The sequence below is a fragment of the Patella vulgata genome, chromosome 7, assembly GCF_932274485.2.
Source record: "Patella vulgata chromosome 7, xgPatVulg1.2, whole genome shotgun sequence".
Lineage (NCBI taxonomy): Eukaryota > Metazoa > Mollusca > Gastropoda > Patellidae > Patella > Patella vulgata.
In genome coordinates, this window is record NC_065885.2 from 22,167,063 (window position 1) to 22,193,163 (window position 26,101).

Consider the following 26,101-nt stretch of genomic DNA (forward strand, 5'->3'; position numbering starts at 1 on the left):
AATTCACGCACAAAAGAGCCAATGATGGACGTCCCGTGATGTGACGTCATACATGAACTTATAAAGGTTAGATACAGAGTCAAATAACACACATATTTATGGATAACAATTACTTGTGAAATCTTGTTGAAACGTCGCAGTGAAATAAACCACAGTAATTGTTATCCATAAATAGTGTGTTATTTGATTATGTTCCAATTACTAAATGCCATTTAAAAAATATGTTAGATACAGAGGTTGTGCGATATCACCTCGGTGGAAGCGGACGTAAAATACAACTAAGTAAGTAAGTAAGTTGTACCGCAGAGTGGTTGTACACTGTCTTGTCTACGATATCAGTTTAGGTGGAAGTGGGACGTAAAACTCCAGGAACGATTTGAGGTTAGATTAAGGTGTGTTTGTGTGGTTTGTTTTCTAAGTATTTAGGTCAAATAACACGACGTAACTGCATAATATCGTAGATGTATATGTCCATGAGTCATGGCCAATAACAGTGCGATTCCCGGAAATTGATTGTTTTAGATCAAATGTAGTTCCTTTAGAGACAGTTCCTAAAGGTATCTACAACAACTACGAGGCCTTGGCTAAACCTAGCTGTGAAAGACCTCTACATAGTCCCCTTCGAAGGAGGTGTCATATGTCGAGGTGTAGACTACGCACTTTTATTCGTGAGCCGTGATAATAGTCTTATATATTCACGGCTACAGAAATGAAATGAAATGATATGGGTTTAAAGGGACAATAACACTCTTGCTGGCTTGAAAGCTCCAGAGAACAAATAATATCTCTATCTAAGTACTAAATGTAAGTGTCCTACCTGTTGTGTAAATTATCCATTACATCCTATTTTACTTGTCCAGAGGGTTCGAAAATATTTTTAAATCCAAGTCACATTTGAAAATTTGCAACCTTTTAATCACGTCGTCAGATATGTGTTTTCCGGTCACAGATTAACGTCGGTTTTGCCAGATTGGGATTCCCGGAAATCGACCTGCTGTAAAATCCAACGGACGCCTAACGCGTCTGAATGTGTTCATATTAGAACATTTTAAGTTGAAATGTGAACACGTTAATGTTCACATATGAACACCGCAGTTCTAAAACCTACGCAAATCCTTAAAATCCGTTCAAAACCGAACACATTGTGTGCATTTTCCTTTCAATGGTCTTTGAAATCATTCACACTTAGAACACATCGGACACAGAAGACCAGTAAGGAACTCGTGGTGTTCAGTGGGTGTTCATACCAGAACATCAATTTGGACACCATGTGTTCAAGTTTGACATCGGACATGCGCATGGCGCATCACGTGATGCGGGTTATTTTCAAAATCGCCATTAATTTGCAGGAAGCTGCTTTAAATTTAAGTCTCTGACAGTTTCAACAACTGTTATTTAAGGTAAAGTATTGTTTGGTTTTTTTTGGTTTTTTTCTAATACGGTAGACAAGTTGTTTCAAAAGTCACAGGGAAACACAATCTGATTAAAATACAGATATATATTTCGTTTCGTTTTTCTATACTTTCGATGGCCTACACTACATGAAGATCTGACAAGTTATAGCTGTGGGTCACGTCAGGGGTCAAAAGACCGACTTGTGACCCTATGATGTCAGACATTTGATTAACCAACCAGCATTGGTGTTACTAGTGGATTACCCACATTTCCGTGCAAAACAAGCCTAAAGCTCGCCGTGACAGACCGTTTCATTGGCTTATCCCTGACACCATTCAGAACACGAGTTAAATAACAACTCTTCCAGATCCAAGTGTAGTAAAGACAAGTAAAACGAAATTTTGAACTATAAAACGAAACGAAATATGATCTGTGTTTTAACCAGACTGAGGGAAAATTAGATGTGTGAATTTGGAAGTAGACATTGAATTTAGGTTATATTGCTAGATTAATAACAGCTTAGGCCTATAAGCTTCTAGGCCTGGCCCTAGACCTGTGATTATTCCTTTCGAATTTGTTTTCCAAATCAACTCTGAAACTCTCGTTAAGCATATTAATTTGTGTTAATAAATTATTTCCTCTTATCAAAAAGCGCATGTATAGGAGATTTTGGGTTGAATTTGGCAAATTATTTCTTCTTCCATTTGTTTGAACACATATGGTGTTCCTTATAGAAAATATTCTGTTATAAGGAAGGTATAAAAGGCGCAATCCATTGTCCTCGTCTATGATTCTCAATACATGTATATTGATGCCTATATTATTATATATATCTAAAAATATTATTGCATTAAGCCATTAACCGTCTTCATTAGCCCAGTCGGAATAGAACAGTAGGACGTTAAAACCCTCTATTATAATAATTAGTCATCTTTTTGTCTTAATATAACAGTGCACGGTAACAGAAGATGACGAAAAAATAAAAATTGGTACAAGCCGCTGAATGGACTGCCCAGTCTTCTAGAAAAGAATCTTGTTGCAGATTCGTTCAAACGGTAAGTTTATTATGCTTAGGTATTATATCCATTTATTAGTTTACACTTTCACACTTTAATTATAAGCAATACATATATTATGCCGGTTTCCTGGGTTTTAATTGGTGTTAATATTTCTATTGCAGGTGGGGAAAGGAAATAGAGTTTAACTTCACGGGCTCATGAAGACCAACAAACATCACGTATGCAGTGAGGGAAATTTTACCCAGATGGTGGCTTTTCCGCCTATATACTCTTGCCAAGAGTTATAGGTGCTGCCAAGGCCCATCTTAACGACAAGATGCTGTGAAGGCGACGAGAAAAGAGCGAAAAGTAAACGTAGAACTAGAAGACAGTACAAGTGCACCACAGATAACTTTTTACTTGACAATAATATTACATTCAGATTCGGATATTATTATAATATGTGAATCTTTTTAATTTTAATTGGGCATAGTAGAATATCGACGTAAACAATGTTTTGTCACATTATCTCTGCCCATGTTATATTATAAAATTAAGGAAATACAATAAATTTGTAAACAGTGTTTAAATTGTTTTTAAATTGTGCCATACTTTTATCATACGAAAAATGATTTGAGTCTATTTTAACCACTTTTTAAAATGTTTGTTAATATTTCAGAGAATCTATCACAACAGAACATTCGGTGTCACTTAGAAAGCCTGGTTCCCTCTGAGTGTGAAATTCTGAACGAACGGTGTTCAAAATATGATCACCGAACACCTTTTAGTGTTCATTGCAGTTGAACACCTTATTGTATTCTAAAAAAACACGTTTTACGCGTCCCATGTGTGGAAAGATCCAGGGGGAAAAGCTGGACGTATAGTGTTATCAAAACAGAACACATTTTACGCGTCAAAAGTGTTCTAAAATCCAGAGGGAAAAACATTTAAAACTGAACACACACTGTTCTGAATGTAAACACGTAGTGTTCTGTTAGAAGAAAGACGCGTCAGGGTGTTCAAAAAGTGTTTCAAAATAGTGTTCTAAAATGGCGTATTTGGTGTTCTAAAAGTGGACGTCGGGTTTAGAGTGTGGACTCCAGTCTGCAGGCCGTGTCACGAAACCTGCCAAATTTTTCTCCGGTAACACTTATCAATACGGCATTTATATCCTGTGAGCTATTATGTTCAATGTATCTGTCGGTTTTATCTGTGTCCATGTTCCGGCGAAATACATGAAAACTCATAAAAAATAAATTTGCAACCTTTTAATCACGTCGTCAGATACGTGTGTTCCGGTCACAGATTAACGTCGGTTTTGCCAGATTGGGATTCCCGGAAATCCACGCGGCCCGCAGGCTCGAGTCCATCCATGAAACTATTCAATTGTTTTTCCGACGACTAATTTCATTATGTATAACAATCGTTGTTAATACTTGTTAAACTAATTCGGGGTGATTTCGATTTGACAGTTTTTACGTGTTTTTGGAACAGGTTTCGAAGTGTTTTGGTTCTGTTATGCAAAATCTTTTTCGAAGTTCCAAAGTAAATGTACGATGCTAAGACCACCTAAAGATAAGTTTTAAATGTTCCTATTATTAATTAGAAGAGATTTCGCTTTAGTTTTTATATTTTACGCTGACATTTATTGCTTTAAATCTTCCTAGTGTAGAAATGGAAAATTGAACCTTTTGACCTCCGGGGTCACAAAGAACAAAAGAGAATTTACCAAGTTTACATTTTTATTGAAAGAATGATTACCCTCGATCATTTTCAGCATGTTTTCATGATATATAAGGATGGCTGCGCATTCACTTTCAGTGCAAATGGCCTTATTTGACCCTTGACACCGAACATCTCGAAAACGCCCCAACTGTGGATTGATTATATCACTCGACATCGTATGCTACTCAAAATTTTACTCTAGAAAAGTTGGGTCTGGTTTTGTGCTCATTTGATGGACAACTCCCCCGCCCCTCCCGCCCGGAGTTACTGGTTTATTACTAGGAATATCACGACCGGCTAGTTCCCTTTTCGTTTTTTGGAAACAGGTCTCATCCATGGTTACAAATCTTCTGAACACTGACTCCACTTCAAGTTTTGGGAGTTGTATACAGAAGCTATGTTAGGGAGTAAAATGTCTTTTCTAGTGAGGAATTTCTCTGTCCCATATATTGTAGGTAGTTGTAGTAATAGTTTCAATAGTCATATCGTTCTTAAAAGTCATCTGCTCTACCAGAGTTTTGCGCTAGGCTACTGTTATTAGGCTAGGATTATGAATGGTGGGCTACTCTATTTATAGCCATGCTTTCTGTTCCACTTTTCAGGGCTTTGTTTGTCAATTTTTGTTAACTTTTTAATCTAGATCCAAGATGAGTGTTATAATTATATTGTCTGCAGGTTTTGGTAATAATTCATAGTTTTGAGGCAGGTGAATTACAGAAATCGCGTACGAAATGACGTACCCATGGTCAATCAGCACATTTCTATATTTTTGGCAGATGATGGTTGCACTTTTTGCTGTTAAAGAATGTTTAAAATTAATGTCAAATGACATGAATTATAATTTATTTTCGACAACACAGGGATATCTGTCTGGCGGTGGATCACAAAACACCAAAAATGATATGATAAAAGGTTTTTTTCTAGGCCTATTATCCCATGACAACCGCCGTGCGTTATTTGTACGCACCTGTGGAAGGCGGCAAAATGGTGGCACTTTCTTCCCTTTCAACTAAGAATATTTTTTGTAAATTAATCACAAACGTTGATGTGGGAGCTCAACATCCTCCCCTGCAATCGGACCTTTTTCTTATTGATAATTTGAAGGCATAGTTGGTAGCCTATTACATAGGCGTAGGAGCTCAAAGTAATTCAGGGGGGCATAAGAGAAAATTGCCCGAAATCAATACCGTTTTTTCGGGCATACATATCATAAGAGAGCTTCGGGCATATTTTCGGGCATGCAGTGGACAAGAAAAAGACGAGAAAATACTTTTCGGGCAGTGTGGATCTCATAGACATACGTTAGTTATATTTTTTCTCTAAACGTTAATAGAAAAAAAAGGTCGTGGAATTTTTCATTGCCCTGCCCCCCCCCCCCCCCGGCTCCTACGCCTATGGCCTATTACACTCCCTTCTTTGTGTCTAGGATCACTTAAAATGCTGATTCGCGTGTGGTCACTTGGTAAACCTCAGCAGATTCCAGTACCCTACATCTAAGCCTCGGTTGTATGACGAAGTCCGCCATTGGAAATACTTTCAAGTTCCCGAATTACCAACGGCGTTGCCCATATGACGACGCCTTTGAAGAATGTTTTATCATATCATACAAATATTTCAGAGTCTGAAGCTGTTTTTCGAGTTTATCAGATTTTCTTTAAACAAGGAGAACTTTGCACTGAAAATTCTAAACACGCTTCGAACGACATAACTTTGATAACTTCTTTTTAAAAGCGGCAAGTTTTCCTAATAAGTAAACTATATATATAGGCTATATATATATATACTCAGCCAAATTAAAAACTTGACACTCGGGAGTTTTGGGACTAGATTTTTAATATTTGGTTTAAGGCAACTATTTTAGTGTTATGTTGTGCACAGACGACCTTGACATCAACAGAAAGCAAGAATACGTCTCGCCGAAAGTCCTTGACATTGATAACGTTCGTGATGTCACAGTACCCCCCAAAATGAAATTCACAGACTTGGAGAACAATCGGAATAAAGTGTTTAGTAACGGTTGTGACCTTTAGCGTCTCGTACTGCCACACAACGTCTTCTCATGGATCTCAGAACATTAGTAAACACTACCCGAGGAAGACGTCGCCACTGCTCAGCAAGAGCATGTTGAAGGTCCTGCAACGTCAGTGATGGATTCACTTGCTGACGAACACGTCGACCCAGTTCGTCCCAGATGTGTTCAATAGGATTCAGGTCGGGGCTACGCGACGGCCAATCCAGGACTTGGACACCGGCATTTCTTAAAAAGTTCTGGGTAGCAATTGCTGTATGGGGTCGAGCATTGTCTTGTTGAAACGTTAGTCCAGGCCCATGTCTCTGCATAAACGGAAGAAGAACAGGTTGCAAAATCTGATCCCTGTACTGGACAGCATTTAAGTTCCCTTGGACAACAACAAGAGGAGAACGTCCATGTGCACAAAAAGAACCCCAAACCATGACGCTGCCGCCACCAAATCGGTCAACTTCTCTGACACATACTTGAGCGTAACGTTCACCTCGTCTGCGGTACACTCGGGCCCTGCCATCGGCAAATCTCAAAGTGAATCGAGATTCGTCACTAAAGACAACCGAATACCACTGTCTTTGAGTAAATCTAATGTTCTTGTGGTCCACACAAGTCGGTTACGGCGATGAAGAAGTGTCAATATTGGTCCATTATAGGGCCTCCGAGCTCGAAGACCAGCAGCCTGCAAGCGATTTCGAACAGTTTGTGCAGTTACCCTTCCACCAAACAGCTCTCTACTTGTGGAGGTTGCAGTGACAAATATATTTCTAAGATGACGTAATCGTATTGCTTGATCTTCCTGGAGTGACGTCACACGTGGCGCTCCCGCCCTTGGGCGGTCGGCAATAGTTCCAGTTTGAAGCACTCTCATTCTAAGATTAATTATTGTCTGGCGTGAACAATTAAAGGCTCTTGCAACAGTGACCACAGACTGACCAGCATAGAGCCTACCTATAGCACGTAGACGTTCTACATTTGAAAGGCGCGGCATTTTCTAACAAAGATGAAAATAACAATTTTAATTTGTTTTTCCAGTTCAAGTTACGTGTGCGTGTTCAGTTTAAGCAAACTTGCATCGATTGACCTCACGAGTTTGTGTTTGCACGTGTTTTTCAGGTTTTTCATCTTTATATGCTCAAAAGTCACGTGATCCACGTGACTTTACAATTTTATGAAATTAAAGGCTTCTTACTACTTACTATCGTTAGAAACACTTTAAAATTTATTTGACTTACCAGAAAAAAAATTTTTGTTGAAATTCATCAGTGTCAAGTTTTTAATTTGGCTGAGTATTTATGGCCAAAACCGGGAGCGAACCGCGACATCCAGGCTAGCGAGCCAGCGTCTTACTCACTTATAGTCACAGTGGCTCCCGGAGCATTTTCCATACGTTTCCTAACCAGTCGGACTATATAATGAAAATAGGCATACGCTATGCAGATAGTGATCTGACGGGAATTTCCAATGGGCCGTGGCATTTCTACATCGAATTTCAGCTGTGAAGGATTCTTTTATCGCCAATGTGTACACCAGTTCGGCTCTGAACGTAGGCCTCACGAGGCCTACGCTCAGAGCTGAACTATGTGTACACAGGAGGTTGCTTATTTTGTCTACAATACCATGCCCCTTGTCCTGCACTACCGACATGGAGAAACCGCGGTGCAAAATCCCGGGGAAAATAACCATTATTTAGTATTAACATGGACCTTATAATACATTATTATAGGAGCTTTTACGGGTTTCCATTGTGACGTCATTTTCGGTCATGCGCAGACACTGGCCTTATTCGTAGACTGAAACCCATAGGCCAGTGTGTGTTTTTTTTTGTGAAAATACCGTCGAACAGTAAGCTTCTTTTACATAAAATGGAACTGAACACCATTTATATATACGCGTAAGGTTTACCGACCGATGCCAGAAAGCGGTATTTACAAAAACTTCGATATAGGAAAGATACGGCAAGTTTACCAGACCCGTTAATTGGCGGTTTGCAATTGAGGAAACAAGTGGATGACTGATCCGTGCCCAATGGCCCGAACTAGAATTAAGTGAGGTTTATTACGCATTTTACGGTCAAACAGATGTTATACAATGTATATTAATTACGGGACTATTAACACAAAAGATTTAAATGGTCTATCCTATTTACATTCAACTGTCGACTGGACAGTTCTTTGCGAGGTTGATATATCGTCTGCTATAGCACTGCATGCTACGACCCTACTCGACACAAAACACGGTACTTGGTCTTTGTTTGAGGTTGTCGACTTGAAAATAATTCCAGATAATAATACTATAAATAGTATGCAATATGCAAATAAGATTGTTTATGCATGCGTGCTGTTAGCCAATAGCTATTGTAAATTTCCCCGCGTTGAGACGGCTCTAACCAATGATAAAATAATCAATGATAAAATAGTTGTTTGGTACACGGGGTAAAACTTCAGCCATTTTTATAAATTTTCCTCTTGATTGATGGGATATGAATAAAACGACGATCAAGTTGAATCTGTGAATATTTTTAAAACCGTTTTTTCTATTAATTGTAGTCACATAAACAGCTTTTGCACTCTGTGAAATTTTAATCCAATCAGTTTATCTTGCCGCAACCAAGAAGAACGATACATTTGTGTCCATTTTATCAATTTCTAATTCAGTATTTGGTTCAGAGAACAACTGTTGAATGAAAATATGTAACTGTACTCAGTGCATTCTATACATCGTGATTATTATTTGTTCTCTTCTTTATTAGATGTTCTACGGTCGTGCTTAAATTTTAATATCGTCTTGAATAATTCTTTCGTGGAACCGCAGGTCACCATCTCTTATTACCCATTCTATTATTTACTCTTATGCTCTATTCCATGGCATTTTACAACCAAACAGATGTTATCTAGCCTATTAATTGTTTGCAGTAAAATTAAAACAAAACATATAAATCGGCTTGATACAGCAATGCATCTTTGTAATGCTTTTGCGTACTCCGGTCAACTGGACCGTGTGCGAGCTTGACATATATCGTCTGCTACAACGCAGTCTATATCGTCAATAAAACGAAACAAAAATAATTTAGACACGATTTGAAATTGATAATTTATGACGAATGCTACACCCAACTTACAACATGAATGGCGTTCAAGAATACTTTTTGTATAAGGAGAAAAAGAGGAAAAATCCCATTTTCCCTAGCATTTACCATGTTAAGACTCGTGTTGAAAAAGGCCAGGCTTAAAATAGACACCGGAAATACGTCACGCGTAAAAGCTCCTTTAAGGTCCATGGTATTAAGAGGAATATATGGCCGATAACCCGACACCACGACAACCCGACATCACATTATCACGACATTTTAACCTGACAAAACGACATTTTTACGCGACATTTTTAATGTCGTGGTGTCGGGTGAATATGCTGTATATATTTTCGGGTTAAAAAAATGTCGGGTTGTAGTGGCGGGATTCCACTGGTCCAGTAACGGAATCTGCCGAGGTTTGCCGAGTTTCATAATTATGTCATGTGGCTTTGAAAAATTATCTATTTATAGCTCGCACTACATTCTGCGATATCACTTCGGTCGAAGTGGACGTTAAATAAAGCTATTTCACGTTTTCTAATCTTTTTTTGTCTGCGATATCACCTCGGTATGGAAGCGGGCGTAAAATACAACTAATTCATTCTAATCTTTATCATCCAGACAAATATCCGTACGTTGAAGACTAGGAGATTCTGGGTGACCGAGACTAACAACATCAAGGGAAATAATTACAAGTCTTAATCCAACTTCTCTAGAGTGATCGAGAAAACTGTTACCGAACGGTAATAATTTTCTCAGTGCAGATAGCGTATTTCCTGTGCCTGCAGTAACTTATTTTGTTATTATTTCAGTTACCCAAGAACAGTCGCGTAAAGTTACCAACTACTTTTTAAGGATTAAATTTCTCCAAAGCAAGGTTGGTTCATAAACAATTGGAGGATCTAGAGCACAAGTGATCTAACTACCAACCATTTTAGTTGGTTGTTAGATCACTTGTGCTCTAGACCCTCCAATTGAGCAATGCCAATACTAATAGTTGTTATTCACAAACAACTGTAGCCTACACTACAATACAAAGACTACAAGGATGAGTATGGAATTTTATGACATACAGAAAATCTAAAAGCTGATGTAATCGTCAATATTTAATGCCACATATCACCTAGATTTGTGTTAATCTTTTATTGACTTCAGCCACTTCAGGCATTTAACCGGTACCTTCCAACCTTTTCTGTACTCTCTTATCCCAGATAATCTCTGTCCCATATGCATATTTTATTTCAAAAAAGTTGTCAGAAATTTTTTCATGTTTTACTTCGTATTTACTTCCCATTAATTAGCTCTGTATCAATGTCAATACACAATATTTTAATTTCTTATTATTTTCTTTTGTAAGATTCGGTCATGTCTTACTATTTTAATAATAATTTTGAACTTAAAGAAACATTCACTGGCAACTAAATGTGCCTTTATTAGACTTTAGAACGGGTTATAGACATAACGGCCTTAAACCATAACGGCCCTAACGGCCACAATATTTGGTCGAAACGGCCAAAATATTTAGTCGAAACGGCCAATATCATGCAGGAAATGATATTTATTCACCAAAATAGTGCCTAACATATAATACATTAGCTAAACATTAATTTAATGCGCGAAAAAAAACCCTAACCGAATGGATTGGTTGTTGTTGTTTATTAAAGATTTAACGTCCAATACAGGTTGGTTTAATTAAATTATTTACACTTAATTGTTAAAAACACAAAAGTCTTTTACCTTTATTACCTAATCACTGATCAGAGGGTGTGAAGTAACTAATTAGGGATTATTCAATCAGTTGATTAATTAGTACTCACCTCTTTCCTTCGTCTGATAAGTGAATTGTTATTTTTGTCAAATGATAAAAGTCAATTGTTATTTTTATCAAAGATAAGTAATATTTGCTCAGCCCACGTATGACAGAATTGAACCACCTTGTTAGCTAATCCAAAATAGATATAATATGCATACAGGAAACGAAATTAGGTCCAAAGCAGAAGGACCCAAAACTGACTAGGTACACTACATTAGTGCATTAGGTGTAGTTATTCCTGAATTTAATGTTAATATAAAAGATAGGTTGCCAGGCAACAAAACATACGCCCACAGAAGCTAAATCGTCCGGGCAGTCAACAAGAGTTGTCGCATATTTTTTACTTTTTTCGATAATGAAACATTTATAATACACTAAAATCTGATTAAGACTAAGAGTAACAAGTCATGAAAGTAATTATCAGAAAATCATTAGAATTTGTTTGGTTTTTATAAAGTTCTGCCCCATGCTAACATTTAGTATACAAAACATTTAATATCATGGATTTAGCTGTTCAGTTATCAAAATTCACTGAAAATCAATATACTTGTTCATCTCAAGACCTTAAACTCTTTGTATCAATTTGAAGTCAATCGGATTAAAAGTTTGGCCTCTAGAGCGTCACAAGATTTTTCAAAGTGATCAAGGGAGATAACTTTGGAAGTAATAATGGGAAATCGCTGAAAATCAATAGGCGTCTTCGTCTCATGAATTTAAACACTGTGTATCAATTTAAAGTCAATCGGATATTAACTTTAGCCTCTAGTCGTTCACAAGAAATTGTGGACGATGGACGGACGGGGGCGACGGCAATATACGTCCACATTTCCATGTGGGCATATAAAAAGGCTACCAGATGGATGCTGCATCCATACCGCAGAACTAAAGGCAATATCCACAGCTCTTGAGTGGCTTATGAAATCCACGGGTTTTTTTTCTATCCGCATTGATGGCGGCTAACATCAGTGAGCTGGAACTCCTGTTTTAACATGTTTTTTTTTATGAAAAAGGGAGAAGATGACCCGCCCTCACTTCTCACGACAGCGATTTTATAAGTGTGCTTTATACAAGGACTTTGTATTTTGTGTGTTAACCACTTTTAAGGAGACTTTTGATATACACAGACATTTGTATTGTATGTTTTTACCAATTTTCAACCCATTAAATGTAAATAATCCTATTAAATCAACCTGTCCATAATATTATCATATCTAACGTATTGGACATTAAATCTTTAATAAACAACAACAATACATGTATATTGTTTTTCATTAAATTAAAATGTTTGGCTGTTATGACCAAATCTTTTGGCCGTTATAACCAAACTGTTTGGCATTTATGACTAAAATAGGGCCGTTTTGACCAAACCTGTTTTTGGCCGTTATGGCATAAGGCCGTTATGACTACATCCCTTTAGAACATACCAACAGTCCAACACTATATAGGCTACATGTACCAACCCGAAAGTGCTGCCAATTATTAGCTAGTTAACATATTTTCTGCTATTATCAAGACTCCATTTTGAAATTCTCAGCGATAGCACCATTATCCCGCGGTTTTGCATGGAAATGTACTACGGCACCCGGGGTCTGAATACACACATTTTATACTACAATAATAGTAAAACAATTAATTTTGGCGCGAAAACTTGACACAGGCGTGAATAATAATACTGATAATATGTGGAAGTCGATTGCCATGCCTTTTGATTTTAGCTATCGATGAATTTTAAACTTACATTATGCAAGAGCTAAATCTGCCTATTGCAGGTCTTTGTTTAGGCCTGAAATGTTATTTAATTTATTATTTAGACATTAATTAACTTATCCAGATCATAATCAACTCGAGATGTCAACGCTAGCCTGCGATATTTACTGGATTAGGATCCCATTTGCTGCTCAACTTTTATCCATTATTTAATCATGAAATAGATCTTCGAGACTATAGTACCGACTTTAGTAATTATGATCGAGGCTAGGCCAAAAATTCAACGCTAAATTCTCAGTTCAGAGCGGATCAATTTGATTGAAATTTTTTATAATTGAAGGTTACAGTTTTAAATCTCTTATGTCACATTTAGCTATGAATAGTGACCAGTGCAAATTGCATTTCATGTATGTTTCTGATGAATTATAACACACATTATTTATATTCAGGAGTCTGATTATATACTTATTTTTGATGTTTGTGTTTTATTTAAGGTGATGATGTTTATTGATTAAACAATGACAATGAGAACTATTCCTATGATATATGTAAATGTATTAATTATATTGTTAATATTGTCACCATCCTGTGCTGCTGACAATAGGGTAAGAATATTCTGTATACCTTGTACATGTAGATCAGTAATGAGTACACACACAACTTAAAGGCATTATTATTTCCATAAAATTCTATCACAAGCTATAAACAATACATTGTCAAGAAGTAAAATTTTAACTGTGCCATTGCTATTTAAAGTACAAAAATGTTTCAGTCTGCCTACATATAAAAAACTTTTTGTCACAAGTCAAATGTAGTAAGATGTAGTATTTTGTTTCACCAGTTTTATTTTCATACAAACACTAAATAAAACACTCTTGGATTAATATCCAACTTTTGAAAAGTAAATAGTGGAGAAAACTTTCCCTGGAAGTTGAGAATACTTCTCACATTTTATTGGTACTAATGAAGTTTGTTTTTCCTGAAAGATCTTTTAAATCTGGATCAGGGAAAGTTTTAATATTACTTTTAATATATCTGTGGAATTAATTTGTGGAATGTAGTTTAAGTGAAGGCCTTTGAGGTCACTGGGCTGTTCAAAACAAAAGGATATACAAAATGATGATGGTTTATATACTGAGCGCCATGGAAAAAGCATCACTTAGTTTTTCGTATAACAAAATGATCCTGTAAACATATCTTATTTATTTTGCTTCTTATTGTGAACAATATTCAAATGGGAACACATCAATAACAACACATTTGTACACTTATGGATGTTTAATCTGTAATCAATGGTACAAAGTCAGAGGGGTCAAAACCAAAAGTACGACACAGATGTCAGTAGCATGTGTGTCCACCACGGGCTCTTGCGCACGCTGTGCAGCGACGTCGCATGGAATTTACCAATGTTTGAAAGAAGGCCTGGGGCAAATTGTTCCATTCTTGGACAAGAGCAGCTTCTAAAGCAGCAATGGTGTGCATCTGTGGTCTCCGATACAGACAGCGTCCAATCTCATCCCGGACATGTTCTATCGGTGCCATGTCCGGAGACGTGGCTGGCCAGTCCAAGACATTGATGTTGTTAGCAGCCAGGTAGTCCATACTAAAACGGGCGGTATGCAGGCGTGCATTATCTTGTTGGAAGTGCCGAAGTTGTGGGTGCACTCGAAACATCGGAACAACAATTGGTTGCAACACATCATCACGGTAGGCTACAGTATTAACGCGACCCCTGCAAATTTGTAGGGCGGTTCTGTGATGAAATGTGAAGCCTCCCCACACCATTACACTTCCCCCACCCCATCAATTCGTTTTGAAGACGCAGCAGTCTGCAAGACGTTCCCCAAGACGTCTCCACACACGTTGACGGCCATCAGCGTGATAAAGATGAAAGCGACTCTCATCACTGAAGAGCACACTTTGCCAGTCTACTCTTCTCCATGTCTGGTGTCCTTGAGCCCATATCAAATGCCGCAGACGGTGATGTCCCTGAGGATAGCTCCAACATAAGGTCGTCGTGCAAGGAGCCATACTTCTCTTAGACGACGTCTTACGGTGTTGGCACTTACTGGTCCTTGTCTTCCGACGACTGCTGCACCTGTTCGAGTGGGTGGGCGGAATCTGTCACGCAGATGAGTGACCCGGATGTAGCGGTCTTCAGCCTGGGTTGTAACGCGTTGTGGACCAGGACGTTGACGGTCACGTGTTTATCCAGTAACTCGAACACGTTCCACCAACCTTACAATAGTGGACTGATGACAATTGAAGTGTCTGGCAATAGCATGTGTAGACATGCCAGCCCTGGACATTCCCATGGCTTCATTCTGTTGATTTTCAGTAAGTCTCAGCATCTCTAGCTCGATTCTTTCACATGTCCAACAACAAATTACGACAGATTGACGTTTCACAGTTCATGTACTGCACATTAAGTTGAAAACATGCTTTTAAAGGGCTCACACACAATGCTGCACATGAATATTGGGTTTTTCATGTGCATCTTGTGCAATTTTTTTTTGTGCACACGGGCCGATATTTTTTAGAACTTTTTTTGTTCATGAGATGAAGAAGCATTTTGATGTTAATAACAATTTCTGATAGTTAAAGATGGGTTCCCAGAAAAGTATTTATTGGGTGGTTATTTCCAATAAAAGTATGGAAATTTTGGTATATATGGAAAGTAGAGATATCTAATCTTACCAGAAAAATACTGGATTCCCCGAAAAACACTCATGGAGCGTATTCAGGACAAAAATGTAAGGGTTCCCCTAATCAACACCCCAACGATTAGGAATTTCTGCACGCGTGATGTCAAATGTCACACGCGAACATTGAGTGCTTGATGTACAAGTTGATAAACTTTATGAAGAGTTAGACGTACAACACTTTCTGAAATAAAAATGACGGAAAAAGATGCGGGTTGTGGATAATCCGAGAATTTAATCAGGATTCGATATTTGTAATAAATAGTAAGCGATTATGTATGCAATGGATTCTCCTCTGACGTGACGTAAATATGACCTGGTTTGATCAAATTTTTATAGCAGGGCATTCCTTCACAATTACAATGTTTGAGAAGGATTTGAAGCAAAATTATGACAAATTAATTAGTTTGAATATGTTTTTAGTCCATATGTAATATATACCATTAAAACACCCAGTTTGTACGCGGGAATGTATCTTTAATCCTTGATCACTTTGGAATATCTTGTTGATAGTCTAGAGATATCATCCATTACTCTTGAAATTTAAGAGAGAGGTCATACATTGTATACTATTGAATTTTGAGGAATATTTTGTTTCAGAAATATTGATTTCTTTTCTTTTTCTTTTTAAAATAAAGCAAGCTACAGATTTATACAATCATGGAAATATAAGGTGTATTAAATGTCAACCTGGACATTATGTGGTGAATGTTTGTAATGAGGATCTAGGATATTCAGAGTGTAAGGAATGTGAAGTTGGATCCTACACATACGACGGTGGTGCCAAATCCTGTGCTACGTGTCGAGATTGTAAAGAAACTTACAGGCAAAATATATCAGACACCTGTAAATCAACCCAGGATACGCAATGTATTTGTCCAGATGGAAAATATTGGGATACCAGTATTTGTGAGACATGTGACCCCCCAAAACATATTATCAGATCAGGTATGCATATCAAATACTTTTCTTTTTAGATGTATAAAGTAACACTCTTAATCTATAGTACAGGTATAAGAGCAATCAAATTCATAAATGCAACATCAGAAATTAGTGTAACACTGTATGAACTATGAACTTTACCAATGACAGATAACTTTGATTCTAATTGAATGAGAGTCATGAAACTGGGTGTACAATTTCATTACATCAATACCTTGACTAATTTCTTTAATGAGCTTCATTAGCTGTGCTTAAAGGAGCTAAATCGCTATTCTTGGGCACCTAGAAATGGACACAAATGCTTGTAAATCATATAATTCTGTATAAACTGATATACCGTTAATCGTTTCAGTATTTACTGTAATTTCTAAAGAGTTTTTTTCGGCAAAATACACGAAGACTGCATATTAAATGGCAGTCTTTGGCATCTGGTTATTCCGGTGTCTACTCCGTTAGTCTTCCCTTTGCGCACAAAAGCATTCTGGTATGAGATTCGTAAGCCAAATTTAACATTTTCGTTAAAGATTGGATATCAGAAGACCATCTTTTCATGGTAAGATAATAACATCAATGTTGATTTAAATTGACCAATAAGTCATGTTTTCAATTTCCACAACTGACATCTATGACAACCCAGAGCAAGATTTTTGCAGTAAATGTAAATTGCCCTGGTATAACTAAGGAGAAAAGCAGTATGTGTAGTTACTGTCATTCTCCTTGGTGCATATATGACACCTTAAGACATGGTGTTGACAGTAAATGTAAATTGCCCTGGTATAACTAAGAAGAAAAGCAGTAATTATGTCAAAGGTTTGGACTCAATTGAATGTGGAAATGTCTAGAACAATATTTATGCATAAATATGCAGTTTGTAAACTGTTTATCACAGAAACAATTAGAGAGTATATGTAGATACTGCTTTTCACATTGATTTTACAGGGGGTTGAATGGCTGAATGGTTACCACGTGCGAGCTGTACCATAAAGTCTGTCATTGAGTCAACTGGCGTGGTTTCGATTCCCCGGATGTACGTGACAAGAAGTAGGGTCGCCTGTCCAACCTCGTGGGTTTTTTTCCGGGTTCTCTGGTTTACTCCCACTGCTAAAAACCCCTACGCGCAAGCCAATTATTGAAATAAAATAATCCATATGTTAGCCCCGAAATGACCTAGTTTGTGTCGAGTGGAAGCTAAACCCCCATTTCTCTCTCTCTCTTGATTTTACAATGGGCACCGGTAATGGTCCAGAGTCATAAAATGGACAGTATCTGCTTTATCTCAGTCCCACAGAGAAATATATGAAAATCGACAAGTTATATTGAAAGAAAACCAAAATATTTCCTTTCGTTCAAAAAATTATTTTATTGAAAACTATGAATGCAGGAAAATGTAAAACTTTAAAGTCAATTTTCTCAAAATCACTATTTAGCAGATACTGCCTTTCTTGTTTGCTGGGCAGTGTTGTAAAAAGAAATTTATGTATATTATTAGATGGAGATGAAGCAGACCAGTGTGTTGATTGTGAAAGTGGAAAATATTATAATAACTCTTTTCCTGATAGTCCATGTATAGACTGCATGAAGTGTGATGGGGGCATATTACATCTATGTAATTATACACACGATACTATATGTATTCCTCCAACCAGTACACCAACCCCAGAAGGTATCATCATTTTTAGCTTCACTTTTGTTTGTTGCTACATATTTAAAAAAGTTTTTGATAAAAAAAAAAAATACAACCCCACAATCTGAAAGCTCGTTCCATTTATATATTCGTTGGAGCTATTCATTAGATACTTGTATGCATATTGGACTGTAACTTTTTGGATTATGGCCCCTGATTATAAGAAAAAGCGCTTTTATTTTAGCTTGTTCTCTTTCATCTATTGCATGATGTGGGCAACCACTGTTCATTAGATTTTTAATATGTATTGTTTTATTGTATTATGTATGAATTTTTTTCTGTTTTTATTTTTATATTACAGAAGCAAATAATACTGATACTATCATTGCTAGTTCAGTCATTGGAGTCCTAGCAATTCTTTTTATTACATGTATAATAATATTGTATTTGTGCAAGAAAAAAAATATTTGTAAGAAAAAAAATATTTGTAAGTATAAAATTTTATTGTCCCCCGACTTTCGAAGAAAGCAGGGGACTCTTAAAATGTGTTCGTCTGTCTGTCCGTCCGTCACACTTTTTGGGACACAATAACTCTCTTTCTAATTGAGCTAGAATGTTCAAACTTGGTGTAGGTTTTTATTAGGTCAATGCCTTGATAGTGTTCGAAGATGAGCATATTTGGCTTAGGGTAAGCAAAGATAAGCAATTTGATTGGTTGATGCTTTGGGACACGATAACTTTGGTTCTTATTAAGTGAGAGTGATGAAATTTGGTGTATAGTTTTATTACAACAATACCTTGACTAAGTTCGATAATGAGCATTTTCTGCTCGGGGTAAGCAGAGCGATAAGTAATTTGATTGGTTGAGACTTTGGAACACAATAACTCTCATCATTCTAATTGAGCTAAACTGTTCACACTTGGCGTACGTGTTTATTAGGTGAATGCCTTGATAAAATTCGAAGATGAGCATTTTCTGCTTAGGGTAAGCAGAGATAAGCAATTTGATTGGTTAATGCTTTGGGACACAATAACTTTAGTTCTAATTAAGTGAGAGTGGGGACACTTGGTGTATAGTTTTATCTCATCAATACCTTGAGTAAGTTCCATAAATAAGCATTTTCTGCTTATGGGTAAGCAGAACGATAAGCAATTTGATTGGTCGAGACTTTGGAACACAACTCTTCTTCTAATTGAGGTAGAATGTTCATACTTGGTGTAGGCGTTCATTAGGTGAATGCCTTGATGGAGTTCGATGATAAACATTGTCTGCTTACGGTCAGAAGAGATAAGCAATCTGATTGGTTGATGCTTTGGGGCACGATAACTTTTGTTTTAATTAAGTGAGAGTGAGGACACTTGGTGTATAGCTTTATTACATCAATATCTTGACTTAGTTCGATAATGAACATTTTCTGCTGAGGGTAAGGAGAGCAATAAGCAATTTGATTGGTTGAGACTTTGGAACACAATAACTCTTTACCTTGACTAAGTTTGTTGATGAGAATTTTCTGCTTAGGCTAAGGATCGATAAGCAGTTTGATTTGTCGATACTTTGGAACACAATAACTCTCCTTCTAATTGAGGTAGAAGAATGTTCAAACTTTCATTCTATCTGATAGAGAGTGATGAAGCTTAGTGTATAGTTGATAATCAGTTTGATTGCTTGATACTTTTGAAAAAAATAAATGTGCGATTAATGAATATGTGTCATCTATTTATTTTGGGATTTCGGCAGGGGACATCAGCCTCACTGTTGGCTTGTTAATATTATTCTCTTTATAATGTCAGAATATTTATTTGCACAGTGTTAAAAAGTAAAATATGTTGGCATAATAAAGTCAAGACCAGAGATGGAAGACCCAAATGTGAAAATCCCCCTTTTTATACACCCACATCGAAATGTGGTTGTATATTGCCTTCGCTCCCGTCCGTCCGTCTGTTGTCTACAATTTCTTGTGACTACATTTATATTCAATAATTTCTGTTAATTTCTTCTGGAGTTATGGCCCTTGTTTCACTTTGTTGAACCGTCTTCCGATCTATATGAAATTTTATGGATCATTTAAATGTGTGAAATGAAGAGCTAGGACTATTGAATTTCAGCAAACATATCTGTACGAAATTTATATGCATCTTTTAAATTAGTAACATGAAGAAGCCTATTGAATTTCAGCAATTTCCGTAAATTACTTCTAGAGTTATGGCCCTTGTTTCACTTTCTTGAACCTTGTGATTGCTCGAACGACAAAAGTTATCATCCGATCTGTGTGAAATTTATATGCATTATTTAAATGTGTGAAACGAAGAAGCCTATTGAATTTCAGCAATTTCCGTCAATTACCACTAGAATTATGGCCCTTGATTCACTTTCTTGAATCTTGTGAACGCTCGAACGACAAAAGTTATCACCAAATCTAAATGGAATTTATTAAATTAGTAAAATGAAAAAACTGTCAAATTTCTATAATTTCTGTAAATTACTTCCAGAGTTAAGGCACTTGTTTCAGTTTGTAGAACCTTGTAAACCCTCAAACAATGAAAATTATAATCTAATCTGTATGAAATTGTCTTGTAAATGCATCCCATTGCCAACAAAAGAATAAAAATGTGACAATCCTTGATGACCGCCTGGACGGTTTAGCTGCTGTGGACATATGTTCCGTTACCTTTTGCTTATGTATCCTTAGTGTGTGTTCAATAGGCCCTAACCATACTAATACTCTTTCCAGTAGGAGAGGGCGAGTATTCTTTCCTTCTAAAACACTCATGGTCCTAACCATTTCTAATTTGTTGTCCTTATTTTTACGCCCACATTTTTATGTGGACGTATATATTTTTATCACCCCTGTAGTGCTAGGTATTGCCACTGTAGTCACAATACAATATGTATTGCAATTAAGGTGCTACAATAAATTTGTATCATAACCAGGCTAATATTTACCAAGAAAACAAAGATTAAAGGAATAAGCAGTTTTGATGATCACGTCCAAACGACTCAATATTTTGAGCTGAAATTTTGAGATACGGTCAATACACCATTCCTCTATATTTTGGCGTTTAAATTTCATACATACTCAGACTTTTATTTTTGAGACTCCATTCAAATAAGGGATAGTCCCTTTAAGTCTTGCCAATGCCCAATGTCAAAGAAATAAAACTGTTCTATAACACGATATTGATTTAGACCAAATAAGGACCAAAACAATTTAAGAGTGTTTGGGAACTACATGTATGAACTACTGATGCGACAAAAAAAGAAAAAAAAAAATGGTGATAAATCAATTCAGAGTCTCGTGATTCAATACACAAATCTTTAGAAGGTGAATCGCGATAAATCGCGATAAATCGATTCATATATCGTGACAGCACTGCACGCCTATCTGTCCACAGTCTGCAGGTCAGTCACACTTTTTATCCGATTTTGACAAAACTTGAAATGTAGGTTTGTCATGTATCAGACTGTAACTTCAGGAATTTTAGACTTTGGACACTCTAGAGTGCACAATTTTTATCTGATTTTGAAGAAAATTCAAATGTATGTTTATAGCCCAAAGATCTTGGTTCCTACAGATATTTGCGCATAACTTCCTGAATTATGGCCACTGATTGTACGCAAACATTAGTAAATCATGTAATATCAAGGTTGTGGACCCTTGAGAGGTCACAATTTTGTTCTGATTTTAATGAAACTTAAGATATATGTTTATATCCAAAAAATCTTGGTTCCTTTCAATATTCACGCACATTGGACTGTCACTTGCTGAATTATGGCCCCTAATTGTATGAAAAATTGTGATTTTAGTTTTGTTATGTATTTTTTCTTCTATCCGATGTAATTATCATTCTCAGATATTTGGTCATCTTGCTCAGATACAAGATATATGATTTTAAATTCTTCTGCTATCTGCTGCTAAAAGTCCATAAAGATGATTAAACATGATTTTTGAATCATCGTTATGTGGTGGGAAAAAGAATTGGGTACAATGTCCACTCAACACAATGTACATCTTTTTATCTATAATTCACTTGCATGTAAGGAAGATCTTGAGCAATGTGAGGAAACTAGAAAACCCAAAGAAAAACCCATGAGATCAGGAAGGCAGCCCTTTTCCTTATCAAATACAAACCTATGACTTCAGTGACGTCAGAATGTCAATCTCTAACATCTGGTTATACCAGTCTATACCGATAGTATTTATTGTGCATGCACTACAGATAAAAATATGTCATCACCGTTCGACATGACTTTTGTTACAAATGGCGCTGAAACACATTATGGTACACAATTTGTGTACCAATGATAAAATGTTGATTTTGTCTTAAATATTGGATATCAGAAGCCCATCTTTTCCCGGTAAGATCACAACATCAGTGTTGATTTAAATTGACAAATAATTTGTGTTTTCAATGTCAAAGACTTTGGATGATATTGTGTTAGAGACTTAGCTACTTTAACTATAGACTCGTTCTGTTCTAAATTTTAATTATTTATTTCAGTTGCAACAAGACCCAAATGGCTTCAACCAACTATAGATATACTTTCAAGTAATCTAGGGAATGTACAAGTGTTTACCATAGGTCTTCCAGGTATATATATTCATACAAAATGTTAGCTTTTCTTGATTGGATATGACATGAAATGACATGGGCAGTTCCAGACTGAGATGAAGAGAGGCCCTAAACTTTTCCACTTATGAGGACCCTTCCAATCCCCGAACCCCAAGACTAGAGCAAGCTGCGGATGATAACGGATGTTTAAGACTACAGTATACATGTGTGTAAGCTTTAAGGCGGGTTTAAGACAGTGTCAAAAATATTATGCACCTTGACTACATAGATCTTGATGCCTTTTAGGTAAATCCAGATCTGGAAATGGGGTCCAGCCAGACTAATGAAGACTGGTATATACACCATGCAGTGTGCTTTCGAATTCCGGCTGCCAAGGGTTCTTTATGTGTACACCAATGTATTCACAGTTCTTCAGCTCAATGTTTTATTCTAGACGACAGTTCCTTGCCAGGTACTTTGTCCAGCACTATTGACAAAGGAAACCTTGCCGAAAAACTTACTCACTTAGCCATAATGGCTCCTGTCATTATTGTCCCCCACCTTTCGAAGAAAGCAGGGGACTATTAAAATGTGTCCGTCGGTCCATCCGTCCGTCTGTCTGGCTGTTGGTCCGTCCGTCCTCCTGTCTGTCCGTCACACTTTTTGGGACACAATAATGTTCAATCTTGGTGTAAGTGTTTATTAGGTCAATGCCTTGATAGAGTTCAAAGTTGAGCATTTTCTGCTTAGATTAAGCAGGGATAAGCAATTTGATTGGTTGATGCTTTGGGACACGATAACTTTAGTCCTAATTAAGTGAGAGTGATGAAACTTGGTGTATTGTTTCATTACATCAATACCTTGACTAAGTTCGGTAATGAGCATTTTCTGCTCAGGGTAAGCAGAGCGATAAGCAATTTGATTGGTCAAGACTTTGGAACACAATAACTCTCATCATTCTAATTGAGCTAAACTGTTCACACTTGGCGTACGTGTTTATTAGGTGAATGCCTTGATAAAATTCGAAGATGAGCATTTTCTGCTTAGGGTAAGCAGAGATAAGCAATTGTCTGTTAGGTGAATGCCTTGATGGAGTTCGAAGATGAGAATATTCTGCTTAGGGTAAGCAGAGATAAGCAATTTGATTGGTAGATGCTTTGGGACACGTTAACTTTAGTTCTAATTAAGTGAGAGTGAGGACACTTGGTGTATAGCTTTATTTAATCAATACCTTGACTAAGTTCGATAATGAACATTTTCTGCTAAGAACAATAAGCAATTTGATTGGTTGAGACTTTGGAACACAATAACTCTCCTTCTAATTGAGGTAGAAGGTTCAAACTTGCCTTGATCGAGTTCGATGATGAACATTGTCTGCTTACGGTAAGCAGAGATAAGCATACTGATAGTTTGATGCTTTGGGCCCCCCCCCCCCCGGTAACCTTGGTTATAATGAAGTGAGAGCGATGAAACTCCGAATATAGCTTTCATTATATCATTACCTTGACTAAGTACGATGGTGAGAATTTTCTGCTTAGGCTAAAGAGCGATAAGCAAATTGATTGGTCAAGACTTTGGAACATAACAACTCTGCTTTTAATTGAGGTAGAATGTTTAAACTTGATGTAGATGTTTATTAGGTGAATGTCTTGACTGAGTTCAATGATTAACATTTCAAGCTGAAGCTAAGCAATTTCATTGGTCAATGCTTTGGGACAAGATAATCTTGATCCTATCTGATAAAGGGTGATGAAACTTAGTGTATTGTTTGATTGCTTGATACTTTTGAAAAAAAGAAATGTGTGATTAATTAATATGTGTCATCTATTTATTTTGGGATTTCGGCGGGGGACATCAGCCTCACTGTTGGCTTGTTGGTCATAATAATCGTGAAAGAATCGGGATACTGTCTTTATACCAAAAGATCCAAAGAAGTTGACGGTTTCATGTCCTTTTAATATGGATTATTTCAGTTTCTTATTAGACCAAGTATTTTGTCATATTGATCAGACTTGAACCTTCGGACATGTGCTTAAAAATACTCATTTTATTGCATTTCAGATGTGAACAATTTTAATTGTGAAGTGAAAAGCAATCAAATTTATCCACGTACTCACATTGCAGAAGGCTATCTTACAATTTTCATCAATCGGTACTACAGGGCAGACCCTGTGAATGTTACGGCTCAAGTTTTTTATGATAGATTGAAAGTCATGGAGCTGAACATCATAGCTGAAAAAATGGAAAATCATCAAGATATAAATCCATTCCTAAACCTAAAAGACACTACTACTAGTGAGATAAACCAACCAGATGAAAGTCATCGCCTGCTACCTGGTAATCAAAGTAATGATGAAACTGTGCATAGTAGCCAGTCACCAATTAGTAATGCAAGTAATGCACCAAATATTATGCATAGGAATCCATCAGCTGGTAGTGAAAGTTATCTTAATGGAAAAAATATACCTATGGCTGATGCAGTGACTGAACAAGATGAAGTGACTGAACAAGATGCAGTGACTGAACAAGATGAAGTGACTGAACAAGATGAAGTGACTGAACAAACTATGAGAATATCTGGAACACCTATGATGTGTACAGAGGATCATGAACAATCAAACTTTAACCATAGAAGAAGCAATGACAGTGTAGATGCGCCAAGAGGCCAGAATCAAACAAATGTGGAGGTAGGAATAAAAAATAAAAAAGATATTCATCAAACTAAACTTAAAGAACCTTTAAGTGCATAAAAAAATGGTGTAGTGTTTGACAAAATAAACAGATAAAATCTAGTTGGAACACTAATAATTTGAGTAAAAGTTATCATGTCCCTGTTTATTTTTTGATTCATCAATGTCCTATAGACCTGCATGTATGTTGTCCTTACAATGTCAAAGATAATATCTGATATTAGTTTTGATTATCATTTATGCAACATTTGTTTTTATGAATTACAATGAAATCCGTTGTGGATTATGTAATATATAAAGATCTACATCTATGCAGAAATGAGTTATTGATAATAATGAAGTTATATATACTATACTGAATGATATGGATTGTGATCAAATTTGTTATAAACCATGATGAAGGTTATTAAGGATTGTGATGAAATCTAGTATGAAATACATGTATATTGTTTTGGATTGTTTATAAATGGGTTAAATTTTTAGCAAATTTGGTTCAAGTATTGACAAGATTGATTACCATTCAATGAAACATGGACTTTTTTTATTGTGATTTACCATAGTTGTAACCAGAGCCATTTATAGAGAGAATCTTGGCCCTGTTTCTCGAATTCTTAACTAAAGATAAAATCTAAATTTTAGTAGATACTTCAGTTTTGATTGGCTAAGCACTAAAATCAATCTAATATTATCCAATCAAATTACTCAAATTTGGATTTTATCTTAGTTAAAATTTTGTGAAAAAGGCCCCTACCCAATTGTTGTTTCAATTGTTATCGAGTGACAAAGTTGTTTTGTCTTTTTTGTCTCATCTTAGTGCTATTTTATATAACTATCACTTGGTTCATTTTCACTGACACT

General features: G+C 36.5%; 1 protein-coding gene across 20 annotated transcripts; it reads left to right on the forward strand.

The window, feature by feature from the left end:
• The first annotated feature begins 53 nt into the window (after positions 1-53).
• Positions 54-25,917, forward strand: LOC126828167 (uncharacterized). 20 transcript variants are annotated; one of them, XM_050557767.2, is made up of 8 exons: positions 54-392; positions 10,027-10,091; positions 13,229-13,339; positions 16,075-16,384; positions 17,868-18,041; positions 18,364-18,489; positions 22,503-22,592; positions 24,615-25,917. In XM_050557767.2, the coding sequence occupies exons 3-8, from the start codon at positions 13,253-13,255 to the stop codon at positions 25,301-25,303; spliced, it is 1,476 nt and encodes a 491-aa protein (XP_050413724.1). In that variant the 5' UTR covers positions 54-392; positions 10,027-10,091; positions 13,229-13,252; the 3' UTR covers positions 25,304-25,917. The 20 variants fall into 20 exon arrangements, 9 of the variants coding, with proteins under 9 accessions (XP_050413724.1, XP_050413726.1, XP_050413725.1 ...); XM_050557769.2 differs by having other exon boundaries at positions 54-381; XM_050557768.2 differs by having other exon boundaries at positions 54-294.
• Positions 25,918-26,101: the final 184 nt, after the last annotated feature.

What these genes read in the sequence shown, in the direction of transcription:
- LOC126828167 (XM_050557767.2), top strand. Translation starts at nt 13,253, where the DNA reads ATGACAATGAGAACTATTCCTATGATATATGTAAATGTATTAATTATA. An exon ending in CCTGTGCTGCTGACAATAGG is followed by an intron (nt 13,340 to 16,074) that starts GTAAGAATATTC and finishes TTTAAAATAAAG; the next exon opens with CAAGCTACAGATTTATACAA. An exon ending in AAAACATATTATCAGATCAG is followed by an intron (nt 16,385 to 17,867) that starts GTATGCATATCA and finishes GTATATTATTAG; the next exon opens with ATGGAGATGAAGCAGACCAG.